This window comes from Dermacentor andersoni, chromosome 5 (genome assembly GCF_023375885.2).
Source record: "Dermacentor andersoni chromosome 5, qqDerAnde1_hic_scaffold, whole genome shotgun sequence".
Classification (NCBI taxonomy): domain Eukaryota; kingdom Metazoa; phylum Arthropoda; class Arachnida; order Ixodida; family Ixodidae; genus Dermacentor; species Dermacentor andersoni.
Window position 1 is genome coordinate 161,734,122 of NC_092818.1, and position 23,564 is coordinate 161,757,685.

General features: G+C 48.4%; 1 protein-coding gene across 2 annotated transcripts in view; it reads right to left on the bottom strand.

Moving 5' to 3' along the window:
* The window catches only part of LOC126531521 (synaptic vesicle glycoprotein 2C-like), a 232,776-nt gene that overhangs the window by 19,810 nt on the left and 189,402 nt on the right, over positions 1 to 23,564 (bottom strand). For both annotated transcript variants that reach the window (XM_050179066.3, XM_055071223.2), the window contains exons 6-8: positions 10,228 to 10,408; positions 4,962 to 5,113; positions 2,773 to 2,906 (exon numbers count right to left, since the gene is read on the bottom strand). In XM_050179066.3, coding sequence (XP_050035023.1) covers positions 2,773 to 2,906; positions 4,962 to 5,113; positions 10,228 to 10,408 — 467 coding nt within the window. The remainder of the gene's footprint in view (positions 1 to 2,772; positions 2,907 to 4,961; positions 5,114 to 10,227; positions 10,409 to 23,564) is intronic.

Here is a 23,564-nt window from a genome sequence, read left to right on the forward strand (position 1 = left end):
GCACGAAGTAAAAAAAAGTGTGTATGTGTGTATAACTATTGGTGATGTATGATTTAAGTGCTCTTAAGCTTACTAAGCACAAAATGAGTCTCCGATAAAAGGAAATATGAGCAAGAACTAACGTACAAGCAATTAACTATACGAGTCATTAGAGAACTTGAACGAGGAATTGTAGCAATGAAGCGAACTGCTGAACTGAACAGCGAAACAAGATTAGACAGGTCTTCACAATTACCTAATATCAAACATGTTATTAGGTTTGACAAACATACGAGCGCTATAAAAAATAGACTAGAGCTTATACGCCTCACATCTCTTACACCCAACGCCCTATATTATATGCTTCTGCAGGATGTAGATCGTATCGAATTAATATGCCTAACATCACGTTTGACTGCCGTCTATACACTTACGAATAACTCGTTCTGTTCCGTTACAAATTTATTGCGAAAAGATAGAGTTATTCAGGTAGAAACTTACTCAACTACTTTGTTAATATGTGTTCCATGTGCTACATTATTGTGGTATGCACTTTCGAATTTTTAACACCATTGGTAGAGGAGCCCTACATGTACTGACATGGATGGCAAGTCCTCAACTCAGCTCGAGATCAGTCCACATTACAGAACCCTTAGTTAAATCGAGTTCATTGACGTAAAAGCGACTTAGGCCATGCTGCGCCAGCCACAAGGTGTTAACAAATTAAATGTAAATGCAGCAAAAGTTGCATTGCTTCACAGTTTATGTAAAAGGCATGTTTATCTAAAGAGCTGAGCAAGTCAGTCAGCCCCACCAGTGCATCGTCTCCTAAAATTAAAGCGGGGTGCCAATGTATGTGTAGGTTATATAATTTGAGCAAATGTTTTCGTCTCTGTGTTTCAATATGTGTACATGTGGTTAAAATGTGCTTCACTGTTAATGGTTCGTGGCACTTCTCGCATGTTGATTGTTCTTCCTTCATAAGTAAAAAAAAAATGTGTGTGAGGTGTGTGTGCCCAATCCGAAGTCGACATAAGATTACTTCAATGAACCGTTCTGTGTGGTGACACTACTTCCACTCTACGTCTGAAATGTGAGTGTGAACCCCTGATAGGACATATCTTAAACATGGTGGCGCCTAACAAATACGGGAGATCAATTCGTTTCTGCTGGGTCCCAAGACATGTTGGGATACCGGGTGATAAAGCAGCTGACAGATGTGCGTCGATGGCAGCCGTACAAGGGCATAACAAGCACAACACTTCCATATAAAGGTAGTATCCGCGCAATTAGGAAGACCTTAACGTCAAAATGGCAACACGAATGGGGCCATTGTGCACACAAGCTACATCTCACTAAACTCATACTTGGTGAGTGGAAGTCATGTTACCACCAGCAACGGTTCTTTGAAGTAGTTTTATGCCGACTACGAATTGGGCACACACACCTCACGCACAATTATTTACTTACGAAGGAAGACGCAAGAACATGCGAGAAATGCCAAGAACCACTAACAGTTATGCATATATTACTGACATGCACACATATTGAAGTACACAGACGAAACATTTTGCGCAATTGATATAAATTACACATACATTTACACCCTGCTTTAATTTTAGAAGGTGATGCGATAGTTTCATTACCTGACGTGCGTAAATTTCTAGATGACACTGGCTTTCTCCATAAAATATAGATGAACACAGTCTTTTTATTTTTAAAGCAGATTTTAAAACACCTTGTGTTTGGTGCAGCATAGCGTCAGCCACTTTTGCGCCACTAAACCACATTTAGCTAACTACTTCCACTCTTCAAGCACGGTTTTAGTTAGATGTAGCTTGTTACTCGTGCAAGAGTCTCATTCGTGTTGCTATTTTGACGCCAATGCCTTCCATATCGCTCAGGGGCTATACTTAAATGGTCTTGTATTCGTTATGTTTCTGTGTGCTGCCATGGATGGACATTCCTCTATCGTTTCGTTCCCTGGTATCCCTACATGGCTTGGGACCCATCAGAAGCGGATGGATTTCTCGAGTTTGTTAGAAGCCAGCATGCTTAATATATCGCATAGCAGGGATTCCCACTTGGATTTTAGATTTAGAGCTCTTCGTGCACTCAACGAATCAGTATACAGGGTGTCCCAGTTGACTTTAGCCCCAGATTAAGAATATGGGAATGCCACGTAGCTGGATAGAACCAAGGTAATGTTGTTTGCCGGCTAAACTCTGGCTAACTCTGGCTAAAGTTAGCTGGGACACCCTGTATATGACTGCATTGCTGTGCTTATCGGCAATGTCTTTTTTTCTCTACTACCGTCCATATGGCACTAACTTCAGCTTAGAAGACAAATGCAAAATTAGGTAATCGAATACTTAATACCAAATTTTTCACCACAGCCACTACGCCTCCTCTTCCCTCCCCAAAATTCCGTCTTACAGCCATCCGCGCAAAAAATCTGTATAATTCTTATATTTCTTCTGAAGAGTGCGGGACACTTGTATGATGTGCGCTTGTGTGTGTGTATTTCCTTTTTTTTTGTAGATGTGCTAATGTCCAATCGCATTACTGTCTATGTGCCAATTTAGCAACAGAGCACAAGTGCGCCACTTCACTCAGTCGTGAAAGAAGGAGAGTAAAAAGCGAGCCAACCAAGACAAAAGAAAAAAAGCACTGTGCGAAAGGCATGCAATATATAGAGCACCTGTAAAACAGTGAACAAACAGCAAGCAAGCAAGCAAGCCGACCAAAGTAGAGAGAGAGAGAGAGAGAGAGATACAATTACGGCCGACCGACCTCTAGGAGGAAGCGCGGGCTCTCGGGCAGGAAGGCGAGTCCCAACACGGACACGATGGCCGGGAACGAGCAGATCAGCAGAAAGACCCGCCAGCTGCTGAAGTGAAGCCTTCCCAGTCCGAGCAGGTTAGCCCCTGCAACGGCGCGAGGAGATATAGACGTGTCTACGCGCGGGTCCATCGGCACGAACACGGGATACATTATGCAACGGGGCTGGGCTGACGGCACAGGAAGCCTGCGCGCGACGAGAGACACGAGCTGGGGAAATCAATGAAACGCGCGTGGCCTTCGTCTAGGTGGGAAACCGTCGGATAAGGCTTCCCGGTGTTTCCTTTCATAACGGGCTTATCTGATTAGGATAAGGTCAAGAAGGAGACGAGTTCCTCCGAGACGGGCAAACGCGGCTTTCAATGAAAGCGAGTAGACTGGTGTTGGTGAAGCTTCTGAAGGACACGCTGCAGCAGGCTGGTCGGTTTGACATGTCACTCTCATCGTACGCTCGTTGTTCTTACGCGATGTTTGATATACGCAACGACAACGATGGTGTTACTGACGAAGGTAGCGGGCAGACGAAATGCATTATCGTCGCTGTACTTATTGTGTCATCGCAGTAAGCGCACTTTGCGTTACACGTGAAGGAAATGCCGACAGATGCCGAATATTACCTTGTTCTCTACTGTACCCACTCTTGCAACATACCAGTGTACTAGGATAGGAGTTTGTGGAAATTATAAATAGAGATGATTTGTATCGAATTCTTTATTTTAGAGATTTTAGAGGTTCTCCTGTATCTACGTTTGGCTATTCATGTATAAAAATAATTTTGAAGAGAAAGGCTTGATATCTGAAAGGCTGCGGGAAATTGGCTGATACAGACGAAACAGTCCTCAGAGTGTACTAATTCGGCACTGGTGCAAGCTTATTTTCGCGCAATGTATCCTCGTATTTGGTCATCGTACTGCGCACATTTACGATTAGGAACCAAGCTGCCGGGACTGCACCCCTTTACACTCTTAGAATAGCTGAAAGCTACACGAGTGTCAGTATGGTATGCAAAGAAAATGAAAAAAAAATCAGATCCCAGGCACAAGTTGGAATCCCCGTGAAGCGGTAAATAAATGTTATAAAACTAAGTACCGCGCGTAGAATTTTTTACATTTTTCATTCTTGCAACGTCTAACCTCACAGAATGTTTATGTTGATGCCCCCCACTGGCCACAACTTCAGTATAATTCAATGTTTATCTTTATGCACTGCAGCTTTCACAAGCAATGCCGAAATGCAAACACCAATCTAAACGAATGCACACTGTGAGACGTCGACGCAGCGAGGTCACAGTTTATGATGGCCCGATGTCTGCGGAAAAACCGTTAGAGGAATTTTCCCGGCGTTTCCTTTTTAGAAAACGGGTTTACCTGATTAAGATAGGGTAAAGGAGGAGACTAGCTCTTCTTGGACATGCACCGGTTGCTTTCAATAGAGGCCAGAAGATTTATTATGGTGATGATTATGATCGAATCCCTTAACGTTACACCCATCATTCTTCTTTCCATAGCTCGTTGCGTCGTCCTCAATTTAAGTAAAACCCTTTTTGTAAGCCTCCAGGTTTTTGCCCCGTAGGTGAGTACTGGTAAGACACAGCTGTTATACACTTTTCTCTTGAGTGATAATGACAACCTGCTGTTCACGATCTGAGAATGCCTGCCAAAGGCACCCCAGCCCATTCTTATTCTTCTGACTATTTCAGTCTCATGATCCGGATCTGCGGTCACTACCTGCCCTAAGTAGATGTATTCTCTTACCACTTCCAGTGCCTCGCTACCTATCGTAAATGTTAAGGCATAAGAATTGAGCAGATTGGGTGAGGGAACAAACGCGAGTTAATGACACCGTAGTTGAAATCAAGAAAAAGAAATGGGCATGGGCAGGACATGTAATGAGGAGGGAAGATAACCGATGGTCATTAAGGGTTACGGACTGGATACCAAGAGAAGGGAAGCGTAGTAAGAGGCGGCAGAAGGTTAGGTGGACGGATGAGATTAAGAAGTTTGCAGGGACAACATGGCCACAATTAGCACATGACCGGGGTAGTTGGAGAAGTATGGAAGAGGCCTTTGCCCTGTAGAGGGCGTAGCCAGGATGACGACGATGATGATGATGATCGAATGTAGAGGACGTGGCTATATTACCTGTTCTGGGTATGAGTCCCCAGGCCATCACGGACGCGAAGACGCCGCCGATGGCCCAGAAGAGAAGCAGCCAGCAGAGATTGCGGCCACGGTGTTTCTTCAGCAGGAACTCGGCGTAGTACGTGAATACGATGGGAATAGAACCACCCACGCTATGGTACAAAAATGGAAATTAAGGGCAGCGGGGAAGGGGTGGTGGTAAAGACATAGTAGCAGACAAGAACAAAAGGAGTCAGTTCGATCATGATCGATGGCGCTGAAACATAATCACATACCTGTAGGAATGAGCAAAATTGTTTATCAACTTTGTGTTCACGGGGAATTCGGCTTTCTTTCGTGTTATTCATCATAACAAATTATCGTTTAAGCACGATATCTTTCCTTGTAAGCCACTGTGCGTACAAAACAGCGCTGATCGCCAAGATTAAGCACATGCTACATTTTATATTGTAAGGTTTTTGGGCCATTTATTTCCAAAACATAAAAGGAAGTGAAAAAGATTATTCGGCAGCATGTTACACTCCTGTAACACATTAAAGCGAAAGCCTGCTGCACACGTGGTAATGCGTCAAGTTATAGTATCGGAGGGGCGAGACTTCGCGCGATACATAACGAGCCACACTGTGAAGTAAACGTATGGCGCTGTAGGTCGACCTCGATCCCCAACCACACACGGGAGCACCTAATGCTCTACCTAAAGTTTCTTTCTTTCTTTCTTTCTTTCTTTCTTTCTTTCTTTCTTTCGTTCCTTCTTTCGTCCTTTCTTTGTTTCGATTCTTCGTTCATATTTGGCCATTGCATCTTTGCTTGCTTACGGGGGTATACGAGCCATTACTGATAATGATATTTTTTGCATCACTGATTTTTTCCATCACTACACTTGACGCTGCTTTTTTCGGGTATGAGCCATTGCAACTAGCCACTTAAGGATTTCGCCTTAATACGTGCCAGCCTCCTATATCTCCCATTCTTGCGTATGTGTATACTTCAACTAAGCGTTCAGGTTAATGCCTGTATATTGTCACGTGGTCGTGACGTTGAATAACACAGTAGCAGTACTGTGAACGACAAAACTAACTTTTATTGGGCGAACCTGTGCCCACGAAACAGGCTACACTTATAGCACAACGATAGCGGCGAACACGCTCGGCGATCGTCGAAAATCTGCTCAGCGGGGCAAGCGCGTCGGCTTTTATACAGCAGTCGTCGAATGTTCCAGGCTAATCGCTGGTACCCGCGCGTATTCCACAATGTTCTACGCCATTCGCGTCAGGCGATGAAATCAGATAACATAAGGTTCGGCGACAACAGACAGCCGGGTAGAATCATCGATAACTTTCCAGAAACGTCGGATACATGCAGGCGCGTCCGTCGCTGTGCGATTACAGTTGTTAAGCGGCGAAACGTGGTCGCCCGATAAAGATAAGTACACGTGTCATTACCCCCCTCTTAAAAAGCATCGCCCCGATGCTGCTAACAAACGAAAGTAACAAAGAAAAGCACTCGTAGCAAAGAAAACAACAAACTAAGGAAGTTCATCAGCGTCCGTAAAATGGTTTAAGGCGCACCACGTGGACCACTTCAGATCGTGCGCGGCGCCGCTGTGAGTGCGAAATGCCGTCTGGCACGACCTCATAGTCTAGTGCGCCAATACGTCGGATGACCTTGTAGGGTCCGAAATAGCGTCGCAGCAGCTTCTCACTGAGTCCTCGCCGGCGTATCGGGGTCCATACCCAAACACGGTCGCCGGGCTGGTACTCGACGAAGCGTCGTCGGAGGTTGTAGTGTCGGCTGTCGGTACGCTGCTGGGTCTTGATCCGTAGGCGGGCGAGCTGTCGGGCTTCTTCGGCGCGCTGGAGATAGGTAGCGACGTCAAGATTCTCCTCGTCAGTGACGTGCGGCAGCATGGCGTCGAGCGTCGTCGTCGGGTTCCTGCCGTAAACCAACTTGAATGGCGTGATCTGTGTTGTTTCTTGCACCGCCGTGTTGTAGGCGAAGGTGACATACGGCAGGACCGCGTCCCACGTCTTGTGCTCGACGTCGACGTACATTGCTAGCATGTCGGCGAGGGTCTTATTCAGCCGCTCCGTAAGACCATTCGTCTGCGGATGGTAGGCCGTCGTCCTCCTGTGCCTTGTCTGACTAGTTCAGAATGGCTTGAGTGAGCTCCGCTGTAAAGGCCGTTCCTCTGTCGGTGATGAGGACTTCTGGAGCACCATGTCGCAACAGGATGTTCTCGACGAAAAATTTAGCCACTTCGGCTGCGCTGCCTTTCGGTAGAGCTTTAGTTTCAGCGAAGCGGGTGAGATAGTCCGTCGCCACGACAATCCACCTATTTCCGGAAGCTGATGTCGGAAACGGTCCCAACAAGTCCATCCCGATCTGCTGAAAAGGTCGGTAAGGAGGCTGGATCGGCTGTAGTAATCCCGCTGGTCTTGTCGGTGGTGTCTTGCGTCGCTGACAGTCGCGGCATGTCTTGACGTAACGGGCGACATCGGTGGTTAGGCGCGGCCAGTAATACCTTTCTTGTATCCTCGATAGCGTCCGGGAAAAACCGAGGTGCCCAGCGGTCGGATCGTCATGTAGGGCGTGCAGTACTTCTGGACGTAGCGCCGACGGAACAACAAGAAGGTAGTTGGCGCGGACTGGTGAGAAGTTCTTCTTCACGAGTAGGTTGTTTTGAAGCGTGAACGAAGATAATCCACGCTTAAATGCCCTTGGGACAACGTCGGTGTGCCCTTCCAAATACTCGATTAGGGCTTTTAGCTCCGAGTCTCCTCGTTGCTGTTCGGCGAAGTCTTCCGCGCTTATTATTCCAAGGAAGGCGTCGTCATCCTCGTCATCTTGCGGCGGCGGGTCAATGGGGGCGCGGGATAGGCAATCGGCATCTGAGTGTTTTCGTCCGGACTTGTAGGTTACAGTGATGTCGTATTCTTGTAGCCTGAGGCTCCACCGTGCCAGCCGTCCTGAGGGGTCTTTTAGGTTAGCTAGCCAACACAACGCGTGATGATCGCTGACCACCTTGAATGGCCTGCCATATAGGTAAGGGCGAAATTTCGCTGTGGCCCAAACGATGGCGAGGCATTCCTTTTCGGTTGTAGAATAATTGCCTTCTGCTTTTGACAATGATCGGCTAGCGTAAGCTATCACGTGTTCATGTCCATCTTTTCTCTGGACTAGGACGGCACCGAGGCCTAGGCTACTGGCGTCAGTGTGTATTTCGGTATCGGCGTGCTCGTCGAAGTGCGCAAGTACGGGCGGCGACTGCATGCGTCGTTTGAGTTCTTGAAATGCGTCGCCCTGTGGCGTTTCCCACTTGAACTCGACGTCACATTTAGTTAGCTGTGTCAGCGGCTCAGCGATGCGTGAAAAGTTCTTGACAAATCGCCTGTAGTAGGCACACATGCCAAGAAATCTACGCACTGCCTTCTTGTCGGTGGGCTGCGGGAACTTTGCAATGGCAGCTGTTTTCTGCGGGTCGGGGCGTACTCCGGATTTGCTGATGACGTGGCCTAGGAATAGAAGCTCATCGTAAGCGAAGCGGCACTTTTCTGGCTTTAGAGTGAGCCCTGATGACTTGATGGCCTCTAGTACTGTGGCAAGCCGCCTAAGGTGATCGTCAAAATTTTCGGCGAATACAACGACGTCATCCAAGTAAACGAGACAGGTCTGCCACTTCAATCCTGCTAAAACCGTGTCCATCACGCGCTGGAACGTTGCAGGCGCCGAGCACAGTCCAAATGGCATAACCTTGAACTCGTAGAGGCCGTCTGGGGTGATGAAGGCGGTCTCGTCGAAGTGCGCAAGTACGGGCGGCGACTGCATGCGTCGTTTGAGTTCTTGAAATGCGTCGCCCTGTGGCGTTTCCCACTTGAACTCGACGTCACATTTAGTTAGCTGTGTCAGCGGCTCAGCGATGCGTGAAAAGTTCTTGACAAATCGCCTGTAGTAGGCACACATGCCAAGAAATCTACGCACTGCCTTCTTGTCGGTGGGCTGCGGGAACTTTGCAATGGCAGCTGTTTTCTGCGGGTCGTGACGTTGAATAACACAGTAGCAGTACTGTGAACGACAAAACTAACTTTTATTGGGCGAACCTGTGCCCACGAAACAGGCTACACTTATAGCACAACGATAGCGGCGAACACGCTCGGCGATCGTCGAAAATCTGCTCAGCGGGGCAAGCGCGTCGGCTTTTATACAGCAGTCGTCGAATGTTCCAGGCTAATCGCTGGTACCCGCGCGTATTCCACAATGTTCTACGCCATTCGCGTCAGGCGATGAAATCAGATAACATAAGGTTCGGCGACAACAGACAGCCGGGTAGAATCATCGATAACTTTCCAGAAACGTCGGATACATGCAGGCGCGTCCGTCGCTGTGCGATTACAGTTGTTAAGCGGCGAAACGTGGTCGCCCGATAAAGATAAGTACACGTGTCAATATGGTATACGATCCGCTGTCTTCTGTAATGTGATACGATATCAATAAATAGTAAGCGAAGGAACGAACGAATGAGCGAACAGAAAGACAAACAAAGGAACAAATTAATAAGCAAGCAAACAAACAAACACTCTATAAACACAAATGGCTCAGGGAATTCTCATTTTACAGTAAGCCATTCTATACGCATAGCAGATCGGGTAACTTTATAGAGGAGTAGCACTGGGATAAAACAACCTACTGTTCTGAGCAGGTCTCCATTTTCCGCTGAGTTTCCGAGTCTCGTAAGAAATATAGACCACAAGTAAAACGTTAGGAACGTCTCGTGTACAAACCACTTTCAAGCAACTTCAATCTTGGAGAGCCAATTTTTTCAAATTTTCCGTAGAGCTTAAGCGTGCCACGAACGATATCAAAACACAACCGTGACACAGACACAACGCACACAAGCGTCGTGTGTGTGTTGTGTCTGCGTCGCTGTTGTGTCTTGTTGGTGTCGTTTACGCTACGCTTATGCTTGGTAGTATGACGTACGAACAGGCCCAAAGAGCAACCATAGTCGACTTCTATGCATGCAATCACTGCGTCACATGTTTTCTCTTGAGGAACAAAATTGAACCGATATTTTCCCCGATCATATTGTAGAACCGAATGGTATCATCTTAGTTTTGCACGGGAAAGGAGTCGGCAGGTTTTAAACGATTTAGTCATGCCTGCAAAAATATGGACGCCTAACCCTTGCAAGAGCCCTTTTCAGTGACTATAGTGGTACAGCCCTAAACTGTATCTTGTAATAAGCTTTAGGAAGGGTACAGGGACTCACCCGATGCCCGAGCAAAGCCTGGTGACGGTGAAGAGTCCGTAGGTAGGCATAAAGGTGGTGATGACCGAGAACAACGCGTTGGTAAGCAGCGCCGATAGCAACGTGCGCCGGCGACCCATCTTGTCGGCCAGATTGCCCCACAGCAAGCCGCCGATCATCATGCCTATGAAGGACACGCCTCCTGTAAAAGGAAGTCGATTTAATACCTAGTTTCAGTTGATGGATTTTTAGTACTGATCGATCGATTTAATTGGTTGATCGATTGCCTGTATCCCTCTGAAAGAGAGAAAGAAGAAGGGAAAGGCAGGGAGGTTAATCAGGCGCTCGTCCGGTTTGCGTCCCTGCATTGGGGGAGGGGATAATCGGGTGAAAACAGGGAGAAAGAAAGTCGGAGAGGGCGCACTAGTCAAAAGGCACATGGGAAAGCGCTCGGGTGAAGGCGCACGCGTGAAATCGCACACCGAGTCTATGGACAGTCGCAGGGACCTGTCTGTCGACTACAGAAACTGCAGTAATGTTCTCATTGCTTTCTGCGCTAGCGATGCGCATGGCCATTAATTAGTTAATTAATTTTGGGACCTTGCTTGCCACAGCTACGACCTCATTATGAAGCACGCCACAGTGGGAGACTCCGGATTTGACCCGCTGGAGTTCTTTAACGCGCACCAAAGGCACTGTACACGGGCGCTCCTGCATTTCGACCCCATCGAAATGCGGCCGTCGTGTAGGCGGTATTAGATCACGCGGCTTCGTGCTTAGCAGCGCAACGTCGTAGCCGCTAAGATAGGTGGGCGCGCACGGCCATGGTCCAAAGCCCTTCTGAAAACGGCCTCGAGTCCAGCCGCTTTAATCGCGTCCGGAGAGTGCAGCGCTGGGTGTCGTGATGAGAACAATGGCATAGAAGGTAATGAACAGTCTCTTCGATATCGCCAGCGTCGCACATTTATGCGCCTTACCAATTCCAATGAGGAATGACTGAGCTTTTGCAAATGAAGCTCGCAGCCAAAGGCGACGCAACAATGGCACATCAGAGTGGGAAGTTCGTAATGGCAGTTGTTGCTCCGAGAAAGGATCCAGTGTGCGCGGGAGGTCCATTGAGAAATTAGAAGACCATTAACCGTACGTCGTGGTTCGAGCCTGTAAATGAAGTCTCCTTGCAACGTTTGTTCTGCAAAGAGACATAGGAAATGTTCGGGTTCCTTCATGACCGGGAAGCCTCTTCAGCGAAGTCATCAAGAGCAATGCCAATATATCGAGGCAGGCAGCGTTATACGTCATGCCGTTTACTGAGAGCTTGATGGTAGTTTTCGCTTTATTACCATCTTATCTTAACAGCCGCTCGTTAGTTCTGTGACGTGGGGCAAATTGTAAACTCTCAACGGCTGCCTAGAAGTTGCAAAACATTACCTGCTTAATTTGTCCATTTCAACTCCCCCTTACCCCTTATAACAAAAGAAAGAAAATAAACTGTGGCGGGCTTCAGAGGCATCTTTACCCTAAAGCGTTCTGCCATAATATGCACATAAACTGACCTAGAAAGCTTGCGCATAAATTGAAATTACATTAGGGCAACTTGGGTCCAACTACCCGATACATCAATGAAAAAGAAAGGTAAGCTAATTAGGCGCTCTCAGTACTCGGTAATTGTTGGATACGATAAATGGAATATCAATCAATTCACTCGATCCGCGACCAGTGCAAGCTTCGTGATATCTTCAGCCCCTTTAATGTATTCATAAAATTTTTCGTTTTGGTGCGTCACTCTCAGGCAAGCAGTCAGGCGAAAAACGTTTATGCGGATTTCAGGCAAGGCGATCTGATTAAAACGCCCTCAGCTTAAAAGAGGAGGCGGCGCCTTTTTACAAACAGTGACTGAACTTGCTTTTACGCCCATGCAGCTTCTGCCTTTAGTGCACTCTGTAACGTTATTAGTCCTCACATATTCGCACCATAAGCTTTTAGTCGCGTCAGTACCTTTAATGCGCATAGCAGCCGTGGCTTACGAAGAGATAAAACCAATAATTAAGTCATGTTAGCTCTGGCATCGCTTTCCATGCTCGCCTTTCATCTCGTTCAAATGCCCGCGAAATTAAAGGGAGCCATGAAACTTATTTCCGCTTGGTTGGTACACCGACTCATTGAGAGGTTGAGAGAAAGCAAGACACGTTGAAAGAAAGCCGTGGTGAAGGCTTAGCGGTGCTAGACAATTTATTTCTTTCGTTACCGGGATAGGTAGAATAAAGACAAAATATATATCCTTCCCAGCGGACCTTGTCGAAGGCACTGCGCACACAATGCTGACTTTTGTTCTGCGTGCCAGCTTGTTCGCTCGTAGGGTGCCGCTGTGTTTTCCGCCTAACTTGAGTTCCTCCTTTACGCTACACGCTCTCGTGAACATGGTCAAGGGCTTTTTATGAACACACTTAGGCGGGAAATGAAAGTTTAATAAGTAAACACGGGATGTCTGCGCACGGTTCCTTGATAAAGCATAACACACAGAGGACGAGCACGACGACGCCCGCAGCAACAGCGTGTACGAATGACTGCGCAGTCATAGTTTACGTAAAAACTACCGGGCAGCGCTTTGCGAGAGGAAGGGATTTAACTAAGGAGGACGCCACTCTTTTTCATACCGTGCGTCGCGATAAAGAAAGCGTTGTGTGTGTGTGTGTGTGTGTGTGTGTGTGTGTGTGTGTGTGTGTGTGTGTGTGTGTGTGTGTGTGTGTGTGTGTGTGTGTGTGTGTGTGTGTGTGTGTGTGTGTGTGTGTGTGTGTGTGTGTGTGTGTGTGTGTGTGTGTGTGTGCGTACGCGCGCGTGTGTGCATGTGTGTGTACAGCATATATGCACCAAGGGTCCTCCAAACAGGCTGATTCTGCTAGATTTGCTTTCTTTCTTTCTTTCTTTCTTTCTTTCGTTCGTTCGTTATTTCTTTCTTTCTTTCTTTCTTTCTTTCTTTCTATCGTTCTTTCTTTCTTTCGTTCTTTCGCTCGTTCTTTCTTTCGTTCTTTCTTTCTTCCTTTCTCTCTTTCTTTCTTTCGTTCTTTCTTTCTTTTGTTCTTCTTTCTTTCGTTCGTTCTTTCTTTCTTTCATTCTTTTTTCTTTCGTTCTTTTTTCGTTCGTTCTTTCTTTCGTTCATTCTTTCTTTCTTTCTTTCGTTCGTTCTTCCTTTCTTTCTTTCGTTCGTTCTTCCTTTCTTTCTTTCTTTCTTTCTTTCTCTCTTTCTTTCTTTCGTTCTTTCTTTCTTTCTTTCTTTCTTTCTTTCTTTTTTTCTTTCTTTCGTTCGTTCGCTCGTTCGTTCGTTCGTGCGTGAGTGAGTGAGTGAGTGATTCATTGGGTTTTAAGGTTCCTGCACGAGTAACAATGGCATTTGGGGTTCCGCCGCCATTGGAATGTAGAACGTTGCGACAGGAGGTAGGACTGTCGACCTCGTCTTCAGCAGCATAGCTCTGTAGCCATCGAGCCCCTGCAGTGGGTTAGCCGACCTTACCATGAACGTTGAACCACACGCGATCGCTGGCTATGCTGACTCCTGTAATCTGATTGAGGGTGGGGTAGAATGTTGTTCTCGTATTACAGGCGTCGTTGTTCAATGAACAGGCCTATTTGGCTTATTTGAAGGAGTAAGCCCTCCTGGTGAGCCTATCTTACTTCTGCGGTGGTTTCTTGATCGTCCTACTCACCGAGGCTGTTTAAAGACCGAAGTAAAATTAAAGTGGCTGCACTGTTTATGCTGCGCTCACGCAGCTATAGGCTTATGAAATAGTGGAGTGGCAATAACATGGGCATGGAAGTTCGCGATGAGGTGCTTTATATAGTTTTGGTGGCCCACCGGGCAGCGGTCAAGTAGAATCACTCTTACATGCAAGAGTGCACATTTTGTCGCATAAGCTTTTGAGACATAAAGATCGCGACTAACGTGATTTTTTTACGTGAACGTTCAGTTCAGCATGGCTGTGTAAATCGCATAGGCATGCGCGGATTGTGCCTAACTCCTCTAGCGACGTAAGCACAATATGCCGGTAATTCTACTCTAGAGTGGTTTCTGTACTTTCATTGTTGCTTATTAACTGCGACAATATGGGAAGTTTGGCAACTGAAGAGCCCGCTGTACCGAAATCATAGCTAAAAACAAGCAAAAACACTAAACGAGAGAACAACACAAATATAAAAAAAAAAATCAAAATCTTCCACAACTTCGTAAAATGAAGAACCATATATTAAGAACTCGGTTCAGTGTTGTAACTACATACAAATCAATCGTAATGCAGAGTCTGCGCATGACCTCTGACAAGCATGAGCAGTGTCGGCCTATATTGAAACAGTTCAGTTCACACCAAAGTGCATAGAAAGTGACGAACGCGGAGAACGTGATCTTGAAATTTACTTGCGGTGAAACAAAAAGGACGTCGCAGCAAAACACACAAAACGTCAATGACACAAGAATGTCATCACGTAACGCAAACAGCGCTATTTACAAGGAAGTAATGAGGTGAGTGTCCGCAAGAAAATCCCGAAAGGCTTCTCTTTGTTTATATGGGGGGAGGGCCAGAGTCCGAGCAATTTCTTTCGAATCTGTAGCTCTGGTCCCACCTGGGCCGACAAAGTGAAACAGACGAAGCAGACAGGCCGGACGCAACACGCCGCCACACAAGAGAGCAGCGAGCGGGCGCACGATCCCAGGATCGCGCAGTTGATGAGCGAAAACGCCAGTCTCAAGGAGGAAATTCAGAGAATGAAAGCCGACTTTGAGACCTTCCGAAACGCCAGTGCTGTCCAAGCGGCCGCGGCAAAGCAAACGTCTACGGAAGAAGGGGCCACAGCAAGGGCGGTCAAGCGCAGAGCCACCTCCTCCCAGGGTACGGTTGAGGATGTGAGCACGGCTGAGGCTGCCATGCAGAGGTCCTTGGACCGCATGCAAAAATCCTTTGCCGAACTGGTACATAGTAACCAGACCCTTCTACTTAGAGTGCAACTGCTTGAGAATGAGCTTGCCAAGCGATGTGACCTACACTACGGCGACGCCGCCAGGCCGGAGGCGGTGTCCAGTGACATGATACAAGACAATCAGCAGTCGTGGGCTGACGAGCAAGATGGCACCCCAGCCCACCTCCGGTCCAACATGCCCAACCATGGCCAGACCGGATAGTAAGCTCATCGTGTGGCAGTGGAACTGCGCCAGCTTCCGGAGGCGCAGGCCTCAACTGGTGCAGTTCATCAAGGCCCGGGAGCCGCAAGAGAGGCCCCACGTCATTTTGCTACAGGAAACGGGGATGGAAATGATTTCCCTCCAGGGATACCGAGCTGTCTCCTCTTTGGAGGAGAACGGGCACGGCATCGCGATACTTATTGCAAAGAAGTGCGCCTTCCAGGAGCATGATATCCGTCTTGGCAACACCAAACTGGAAGCGTTGCTCGTCGAGATCATACCCAACAGTTGGCTGAAGAACAGCGTCTACGTTATCAATGTGTACTGCTCTCCTAGGGACAACCGGCAGACCTTCTACAGCCTAACAACCAAGGCATCGTCCAAGGCGAGGGAGACGCCGCTCGTTATGGCTGGAGATTTCAACGCGCCGCACGAAGCCTGGGGCTATGTGAGAAGCATTCCCAAAGGCTGCAGACTCCTGCAGGCAGCGACTGACAGCTCCCTAGAACTGATAACCGACCCCCATTACCCCACGCGCATGGGAAACTCGGTCTCGAGAGACACCACCCCAGACCTGGCCTTCGTCAAGAACGCGCCGGGAGCGGAGTGGCACAACTTACAAGAGAACCTGGGAAGTGACCACTACATCGTAGAAATCACCCTACCGGTCAGCGCGGCCCCACAGAGGGCTTTCCAAATAGTCGACTGGGACGCCTTCCGAAAGAGAAGGAAGGACGACCACGAAAAATACGAGTCGTTTGCGGACCTCGTAGCGCAGCTCAAGAAGGACGTAGCTGCGGTCACCAGGACCGTCGAAACGGACCTCAAGGTCGACCGCATGGACGCCCGGTTGGCGCACCTGCTCGAAGCGAAGAATTCCCTCACGGCCAGATGGAAGACGCAGAAGCTGAACCGCAACCTCCGGAGGAGAATCGCGGCTCTCAACCGCGAGATCGAATCGCACTGTAAAGAGCTCGGCCAGCAGCAATGGAACGAAGTTTGCGCGTCGGTCGACGGCCAGATGCGTGCGGGAGGCAAGTGGAATCTCCTCAAGCAGTTATTGGACGACAAGCAGTCCAAGAGAAACCACACTCTGGCCATCGACAGGCTGGTCCACAAGCTCAATAGCGAAGGCGCATCTACGAACGAAGTGATGGACGAAGTAGCGCGTCGCTACCTCCCCATCGGGCAGTCCGAGCCAGATGATTACCCGGCCTATGGCGGCAAGGCGGACGAGGAGCTCGACTCCTCCTTCTCCGTCTCGGAGGTCAGAGCGGCCCTTCAAAGCCTCAACGGAAGATCGGCGCCCGGGCCGGATGGAATCTCGAACAGACTCCTTCGAAATCTGGACGACGGCTCGATCGAACTGCTCACCAAAGAAATCAACGATGTCTGGGAGGCCGGCATCGTACCGGATGCCTGGAAGGAAGCCACGGTAATCCTAATTCCGAAGCCGGGCAAGACACCAACCATAGACAGTCTGCGACCCATTTCGCTCACGTCTTGCGTGGGCAAGGTGGCGGAGCATGTCATCCACAACAGAATATCGAGGCATATCGAGGAACGACACCTCCTCCCGCCGAATATGGTCGGCTTCAGACCCTCGCTGTCCACTCAAGAGGTCATGCTGCTGATCAAGAGGCAGATAGTCGACGTGGTCACGAGAGACGTCCGAGGCATCTTGGCGCTGGACGTCGCCAAGGCCTTCGACACGGTCAAACACAAGCACCTCCTCGACTCTGTGACGAGACTGAACCTTGGCGAACGTTTTCACGCGTACGTGAGCTCTTTCCTAAGAGATCGCAAGGCCACGATCAAGTTGGGCCAGATCAAGTCGGATGGATACGTGCTGGGAGCCTGCGGCACGCCGCAGGGTGCGGTGTTATCTCCACTGCTCTTCAACATCGCCATGAGAGACCTATCAGTCCGACTCGACCAAATCGGGGCCGTCAATCTCAATCACGCTCTCTACGCGGACGACATCACCGTCTGGTGCGGCGGTGGGTCGGACGCAGCGGTGGAGCGGGCCCTGCAAGAGGCCTTGCACGTCACGGAAGAATTCCTCGAGGGCACGGGGCTGGTCCTCTCGCCGACCAAGTGTGAACTCTTGCTGTATCGGCCCGACAGAAAAGGCCGCAAGTTCGACACGACGCTGGACCAGGTACCGATCGAACTCAGAACGAAGACGGGCCAGCGCATCCAGAGGGTGGATTCTCTCAAGGTGCTCGGACTAGTCCTCAATGCAAAGGGCAGCAACGCGCAGACGATCGCGCGCCTGAGCGCGAAGACGGAGAACGTGCTCAGACTCGTTTCGCGAGTGACGAGCAGGAAAGGGGGCATCAGCGAAGCCAACCTTATAAGGATCTACCACGCCTTCCTCATGAGCCATATCAACTACGTGGCTTCTGCGCTAAGCTGGTCGCGGTCGGAGGAGAACAAGATCGACGCACTCATGAGGAAGAGCATTAAACGAGTCCTCGGCATCCCCGTGACGACCAGCACGGAGAAGTTGATGCAACTTGGTGTCCACAACACCCTGAGCGAAGTGATCGAAGCACAGAAAACGGCTCAGATCGTTCGCCTCTCTACCACCAAGGCCGGCCGTCGAATACTCGAAATGGCGGGTCTGGCAGCCATGGCCGAGGAGTCGTGCGTGGTCCCGCTCTGCGAGGGTGAAAGGGACTTCTTTCGAGTCTCCCCCTTCCCGAGGAACGTTCATCCACAATACAACGAGGCCCGGCGCGCAGCCAGAGCCCGAGCACTCATCAAGACTGCGCTGCAGAACCCAGAGCTCGCGTCCTTTGTCGACGCGGCACGGTATCCCGGATCAAACTCCTACGTGGCCACGGTGGTTGACCCCCAGGGCAAGATCCTGAATGCGGCGTCTATCCAACGCTCGACGGCGTCCGTCGCAGAGCAAGTCGCTGTGGCGCTGGCTCTGTGCGAACCCGGGCGCACGCAGATCTTTACGGACTCCAGGTCGGCGGCGATGGCCTTTCTCGCCGGCTCGGTCTCGGCCGAGGCTGCGGCAGTGCTGAGGACCCGCAAGACAGGCACGGCCCGTCACGTCATCACTTGGTTCCCGGCTCACATGGGCCGGAACGTCTCCCCCGGCTCGATCAACCCGAATGAGCTGGCCCACGACCAGGCGCGAGGTCTCATTAACCGCGCCGGTCCGAGGGGCCCGGCTTTGCAGGGGATCGACCGAACGACGGACCCGCTGCTTACATTCCACGAGATAACTGCTCACTACCAGCTGGGACGCAGGCAGTTTCCAGCTCCTCACCCGAAACTTGGCAGACCCCAGGCCTCGGTGCTGCGAATGTTGCAGACGGGCTCCTTTCCGTCTCGCTCAAGGCTGAGCCACTACACTCCGGGTGTGGATCCTCGCTGCCCAGACTGCGGCGAGGAACGGTCCACGTTGAACCACATGCTGTGGCAATGTTCTGCGTTGCGCCACTCGCCTTTCAACAGGCAAGAAGACTGGGAGGAAGCCGTCAAGAGCGACGACCTTCAAGTCCAGCTTCGGGCTGTCCAAAGGGCCTGCGACAGGGCTGAAGATCATGGTCTTCCGCCCCCGGCGCGGGTGCGGCCCGCGACTACGACAACGTAGTCCCTTAGGACTAATTAAAGTTTTTTGTCTGTCTGTCTGTCTGTAGCTCTGGAAGCTCTGATGAACAGGCATGCTTGGAGGTGACGCTGCGCGAGCCTGCAACGAAGTAAAGCCTATTCGACGGTTATATCAGCACACAAAATATTGCGCGTCTACTGTAATTTCAGCCTTACAGCAGGCATACGCAGATCCTTTTGCGCAACTACCCCGAGAAACTATTATAGTATATCGTGTGTCCCTGCCTCAAGCTGCAACAACCGCACTGCGGATGAACAGCGTGAAGTCCGTCCCACTGAACAAACTCCTAAGCCATCGTGAATCAGTACTCCGCGCCAGTGGCTGAGCACTGCATGGCTAACCTTTGGAGACTGCTAAACGAGTTCGTTGCTCGAGGCGGCTGCAGCCAACAGCATCAGGCTGCTGCACTGACTTGGGCGCACTGACCGGTGCCTCAGCTCAGTGATCACGACTAGCGACTCGCTAAGCTTCACTGGTTTCCCCCTGTTCCTCACGACTTGTCTTCCTCGTCAGCTTTCTTTGAGGATAAGAACGCCAGGGCAACGAATTAGGTAAGGCGTAGCGACAACACGACAAAACTGGCCTGTACGTATATGCATATTATTTTCGAATCACTACGTCAAAAGACCTGAAGTACAGTGTGCATTGCTAGAGAGAGAGAGATAGAAATGAGATGTGAAGGGCGAGCAGGTCAACAGAAAGACGAACATCCCGTGCGCTACCCTGCAGTAGGAAAAAAAGGTAAATGGAGAAATAATGATAAGAAAAGCACGCGTAGAGATAGGCATATATATAGTCAGAGTCCAACTGCAGGTCGCTTCAGCGGAGAAGCTTGACTAGCGCCTTCGTTGCCCTCTGGTGTGAGGACAGTAGAAGCAAATATTATGTTATGGCTTTCGTATGATTCTCTTGCGCAATTATTAATTGAGAATAAACAAAAAAGTTTGTAAATCGGCATTTATTGATTCGTGAATACCATCACGTTATCTGGGACCCGAAGCATCGCAGAAAGGAGTAAGTTTGTGGATGCGTCTATCTCAACTTTAAAACATTTTTCCTTCTTTTTTTGGAATGAAAATACGGCAGTCCTAAGCATATCAAAAGCTGTTTTATGAATGAAAGGGCATTAGTATGATACTATTATGTGTCTTTGAGTGCCTTTTTACTCCGTTCAATGCTTTCTTTTATACTTGTGCGTGCAACTTCGCGAATGTTAGTGATTTCTTATTGCATTGAGTGATTTTCGGCGTTTATCAATCGTGCTTTTAGTTTTGCTTGCCCTACGAAGCTGGCGCGGATAAGGGCGCCAACTCCTCCTTTAAATTCACTAAATAAATACTCTAAACCTATTATCGGTCCGTGACAACAAGTACAATTATGGAAAATACACCTGAAGACTGCGATATAGACGAGGACATATTTGTGGCGTGAAGCTAGTTTAGGTCAACCAATACTTAGCTCTATCAATGATATGCTAGTGACAAAAAGTATTTAGCATGAAGCCAGATGCTAAATTCTCAGTTGAATCGAGTGCATCTGTAACTTGACCTCTGACCGACTTTCCAAATTAAGCACTCATGCTTAAGTATAGGCCTAATTCAAACTTGATAGAGTTGAAGGTTTGCGAGGGAGTAGCACATGAATCGTTGCCATGATATGTCACATATTTTGAAATAACATAAAATTATATGCAAATGAAAATGTCTCCTTCTCTGATGATAATAAGTAAGAGAGGCCGCTGCCCTATCTAATCGATAAACGTGTTTGAACAACAACCTTTCATTGAACAAAAAAATTGTAATCCACGCGAATGCTGCACGAAGCTACAAAGGAAACAACAAAGGGTTCCCTTTGTTGCTTCGTCCTAACATCGGGTCGATGAGAAAATTTCCCTTTCATGAACGATCCTCCACCTTGCGGGCTTCCCGAGAAAGGACGAATTTTTATTCAACTGCGAAGCTTTCTATATGAGAAACGCGTATGGGTTTACTTTGTAGCTTCATGCTATAAGCCGGGTGGATGTCAATGTTTCCATTTCAAGAAGCTTTTGTAGCGAGTCCGAATTAGCCTAATTTCTCTTCCTATTACCCACTTCCCCAAAACAGGCCTCCAGATACCATTTAAATATAACATTCTTTCCCTCTCTACTCAGATAAAGGATTTGCTAAATGAGTAGAAATTTTCCAATGTTATTTTGAAGTAAGTATTACAAGTAGGAGACCTTAGGTATAGCGAAGCATCGTGCTAGAGGCAAAATCCCGACATTTTATGCGTGACAATGTCACAGCGGTAAATTTTGCTCAAAAAAGCTTCGTAAAGTAAAAAAAGAAAGACAAAAATGTACCAGAAGAAGTAAAGAATACCATTGCACACAGTGCTAGTAATATAAAAGCAGTTGAACGAAACGAAAAAGAAAAAAAAAGACACACGCAAGAACAACCCCTAAAGAGCTTCAGGCCTTTTTCAGGCCTGAAGTTCTTTATGGGTTGTTCTTGCGTAATGTCTCTTATTTTTCTTTTTCGTTTCGTTCAACTTCGGCCTGTACTCGCCTTTTAGCCTGCCTCACACAGCAGAAGCGTGCGATGAACTTTTTATTCGCATACTTCGAAAACATCGGTCAACTCGACAAACTTCCACTCTGTCACCCTCATGCACCTTTCACGCAGCGAATTCTGTCACCTCATTGTAGGACGGTGCATACATTGAAGGACTTTACCATTGCCCATGAGTGAAAAAAGTCAGTGCCCAATTTTTTAAAAAGCCTATTCCTTTTTCTTGCGCCTCACTCCTTCTCTCTTTCTCTCCTCAATTCAGAGTAGAGTAGCATGTCAGCGATGCCTATGCGCCGGCTAAAATCTCTGCCTTTCATTAAAGGGCTCTCTCTCTCTCTCTCTCTCTCTCTCAGGCCTGTACTCACATATGAGACCGTACGCTAGACAGAGTACCGGCGAATCGTGAGAGAGAGCGCACTGGGGAAGGTACCCGATTTAGGGAAAAAAAATCTCGTGATTTTTTGCTCAGATTAGTGCAAACGGTGAGCGATAACAGAAGGTGCACAGCTCCGTGGTGCTCTTCGTTGTGCTCGAAGTACCTTGTAGGGACAAAAAAACGGAATAAATGATGCGAGATGATTTTAAGCAGGCGCGGACGCAGAGAGCGAAGCGGGCGCGTTATAAGCTCGAATGGAGCACATCGTCCATTTTTTTTTTTTTTTAGCTTTCGAGGAATTACGCTGAGCGCGCCCCGACAGGTGCGCGCGTGAACGCTTCGTCAGCGCTTGAGCGGGTTTGCGAAATAGTGCAAGCACAAAAATGAAATTATCAGTGGAAAGTGAAACCGGCAGGCAATGGACAGCAAAATCATTTAAGCCTTGGCGCACGTGTGGCCATAAATATGAAAGAAACAAGAAGGATAACCTTGGAGCTGTCGAGCTTACTTTTCAAGTAGGGCGTGCATTCAGATGTGCGGCTGTACGTGGCGTTACTCAGGGTTTTCGGGAAGCATGCATGAGTGATAAAATCTTTCTTTTTCTTTTTTGTTAACGAATAATGTCAACGCGTGCCTCAATATTATTTCCTCTTGCCTACTCATCGGCGCTGTCCTCCCCCCCCCCATCTCCCTCCTCCAACTCCATATTCAATCACCTCACCCCCTTTTTCCTCTTTGTACCCAGGAGTCACATGTTGAGTATTTGCTTTATCTTAAGAAGGCCGGCGGCATACAGGCATCCACGCAATACAAGATCTCGTCTTCCTTATACACTATACGCATGTTGTCGCGGATCTGTCAGCTTAATTTTTCCCGCTTTCCTTTTTTTCTTTTCTTTCTCGCTCTCTTTCTGCAGGTTGTCTTTCGACGACACGCTTCCTGGTCGAAGAGGAATTTGCTCAGTGATTGCGAATATTACTCAAAGAAACATTTAACGGAAGAAGTAAGTCAGTCTGGATCGCCACGTAACACATGTATGTTACCCTATATCCATTGATTCAGAGTGAAAATACTCCTTTTTTGGCGCTATAAAGCGAAGGCCAAACTTGCAACGCGGTGCTCTTGACATCCTTGTGACGTCACGTGGCACGTCTGCTCCCACAAAGCCCTTCCCCTCCTCGCCCCACCACTTTCCTTAATTCTTTAGCAAGACCCGTGGTTGTCCAAAGGAGTGTGTTGGCGTGCCACGTTGCGAATGTTTTCTGAAATCATAAAGAGAGACAGAAGAAAAGGGAAAAGCGTGGAGATTTTTGCATTGAACGGTGTAAGTTTTACTGCGAGTAAGGATGCATTAGCCAACGTTGTCCCTGCTTCGCACACCTTGAACGAAACTGCAACCATTTTGCCTGTACAATAAGCCATATCGCAGCACCCGATCCGTTTCCAACTAAGCAGTTCGTGTGCTGATTCTTCCGTGCAAACGACATGGTTAGTACAGGAAAAGAAGAGAGAGAGACGGAGAAAGAGAGAGAATGATGAATAACGAGCGCGTCTACACTATACTGCTTTGACATTCTGAAAGTCTGTTGAGCGAAAGCGAACGCTCGGCCTAGCTCCATGGGAAAGCTCGAA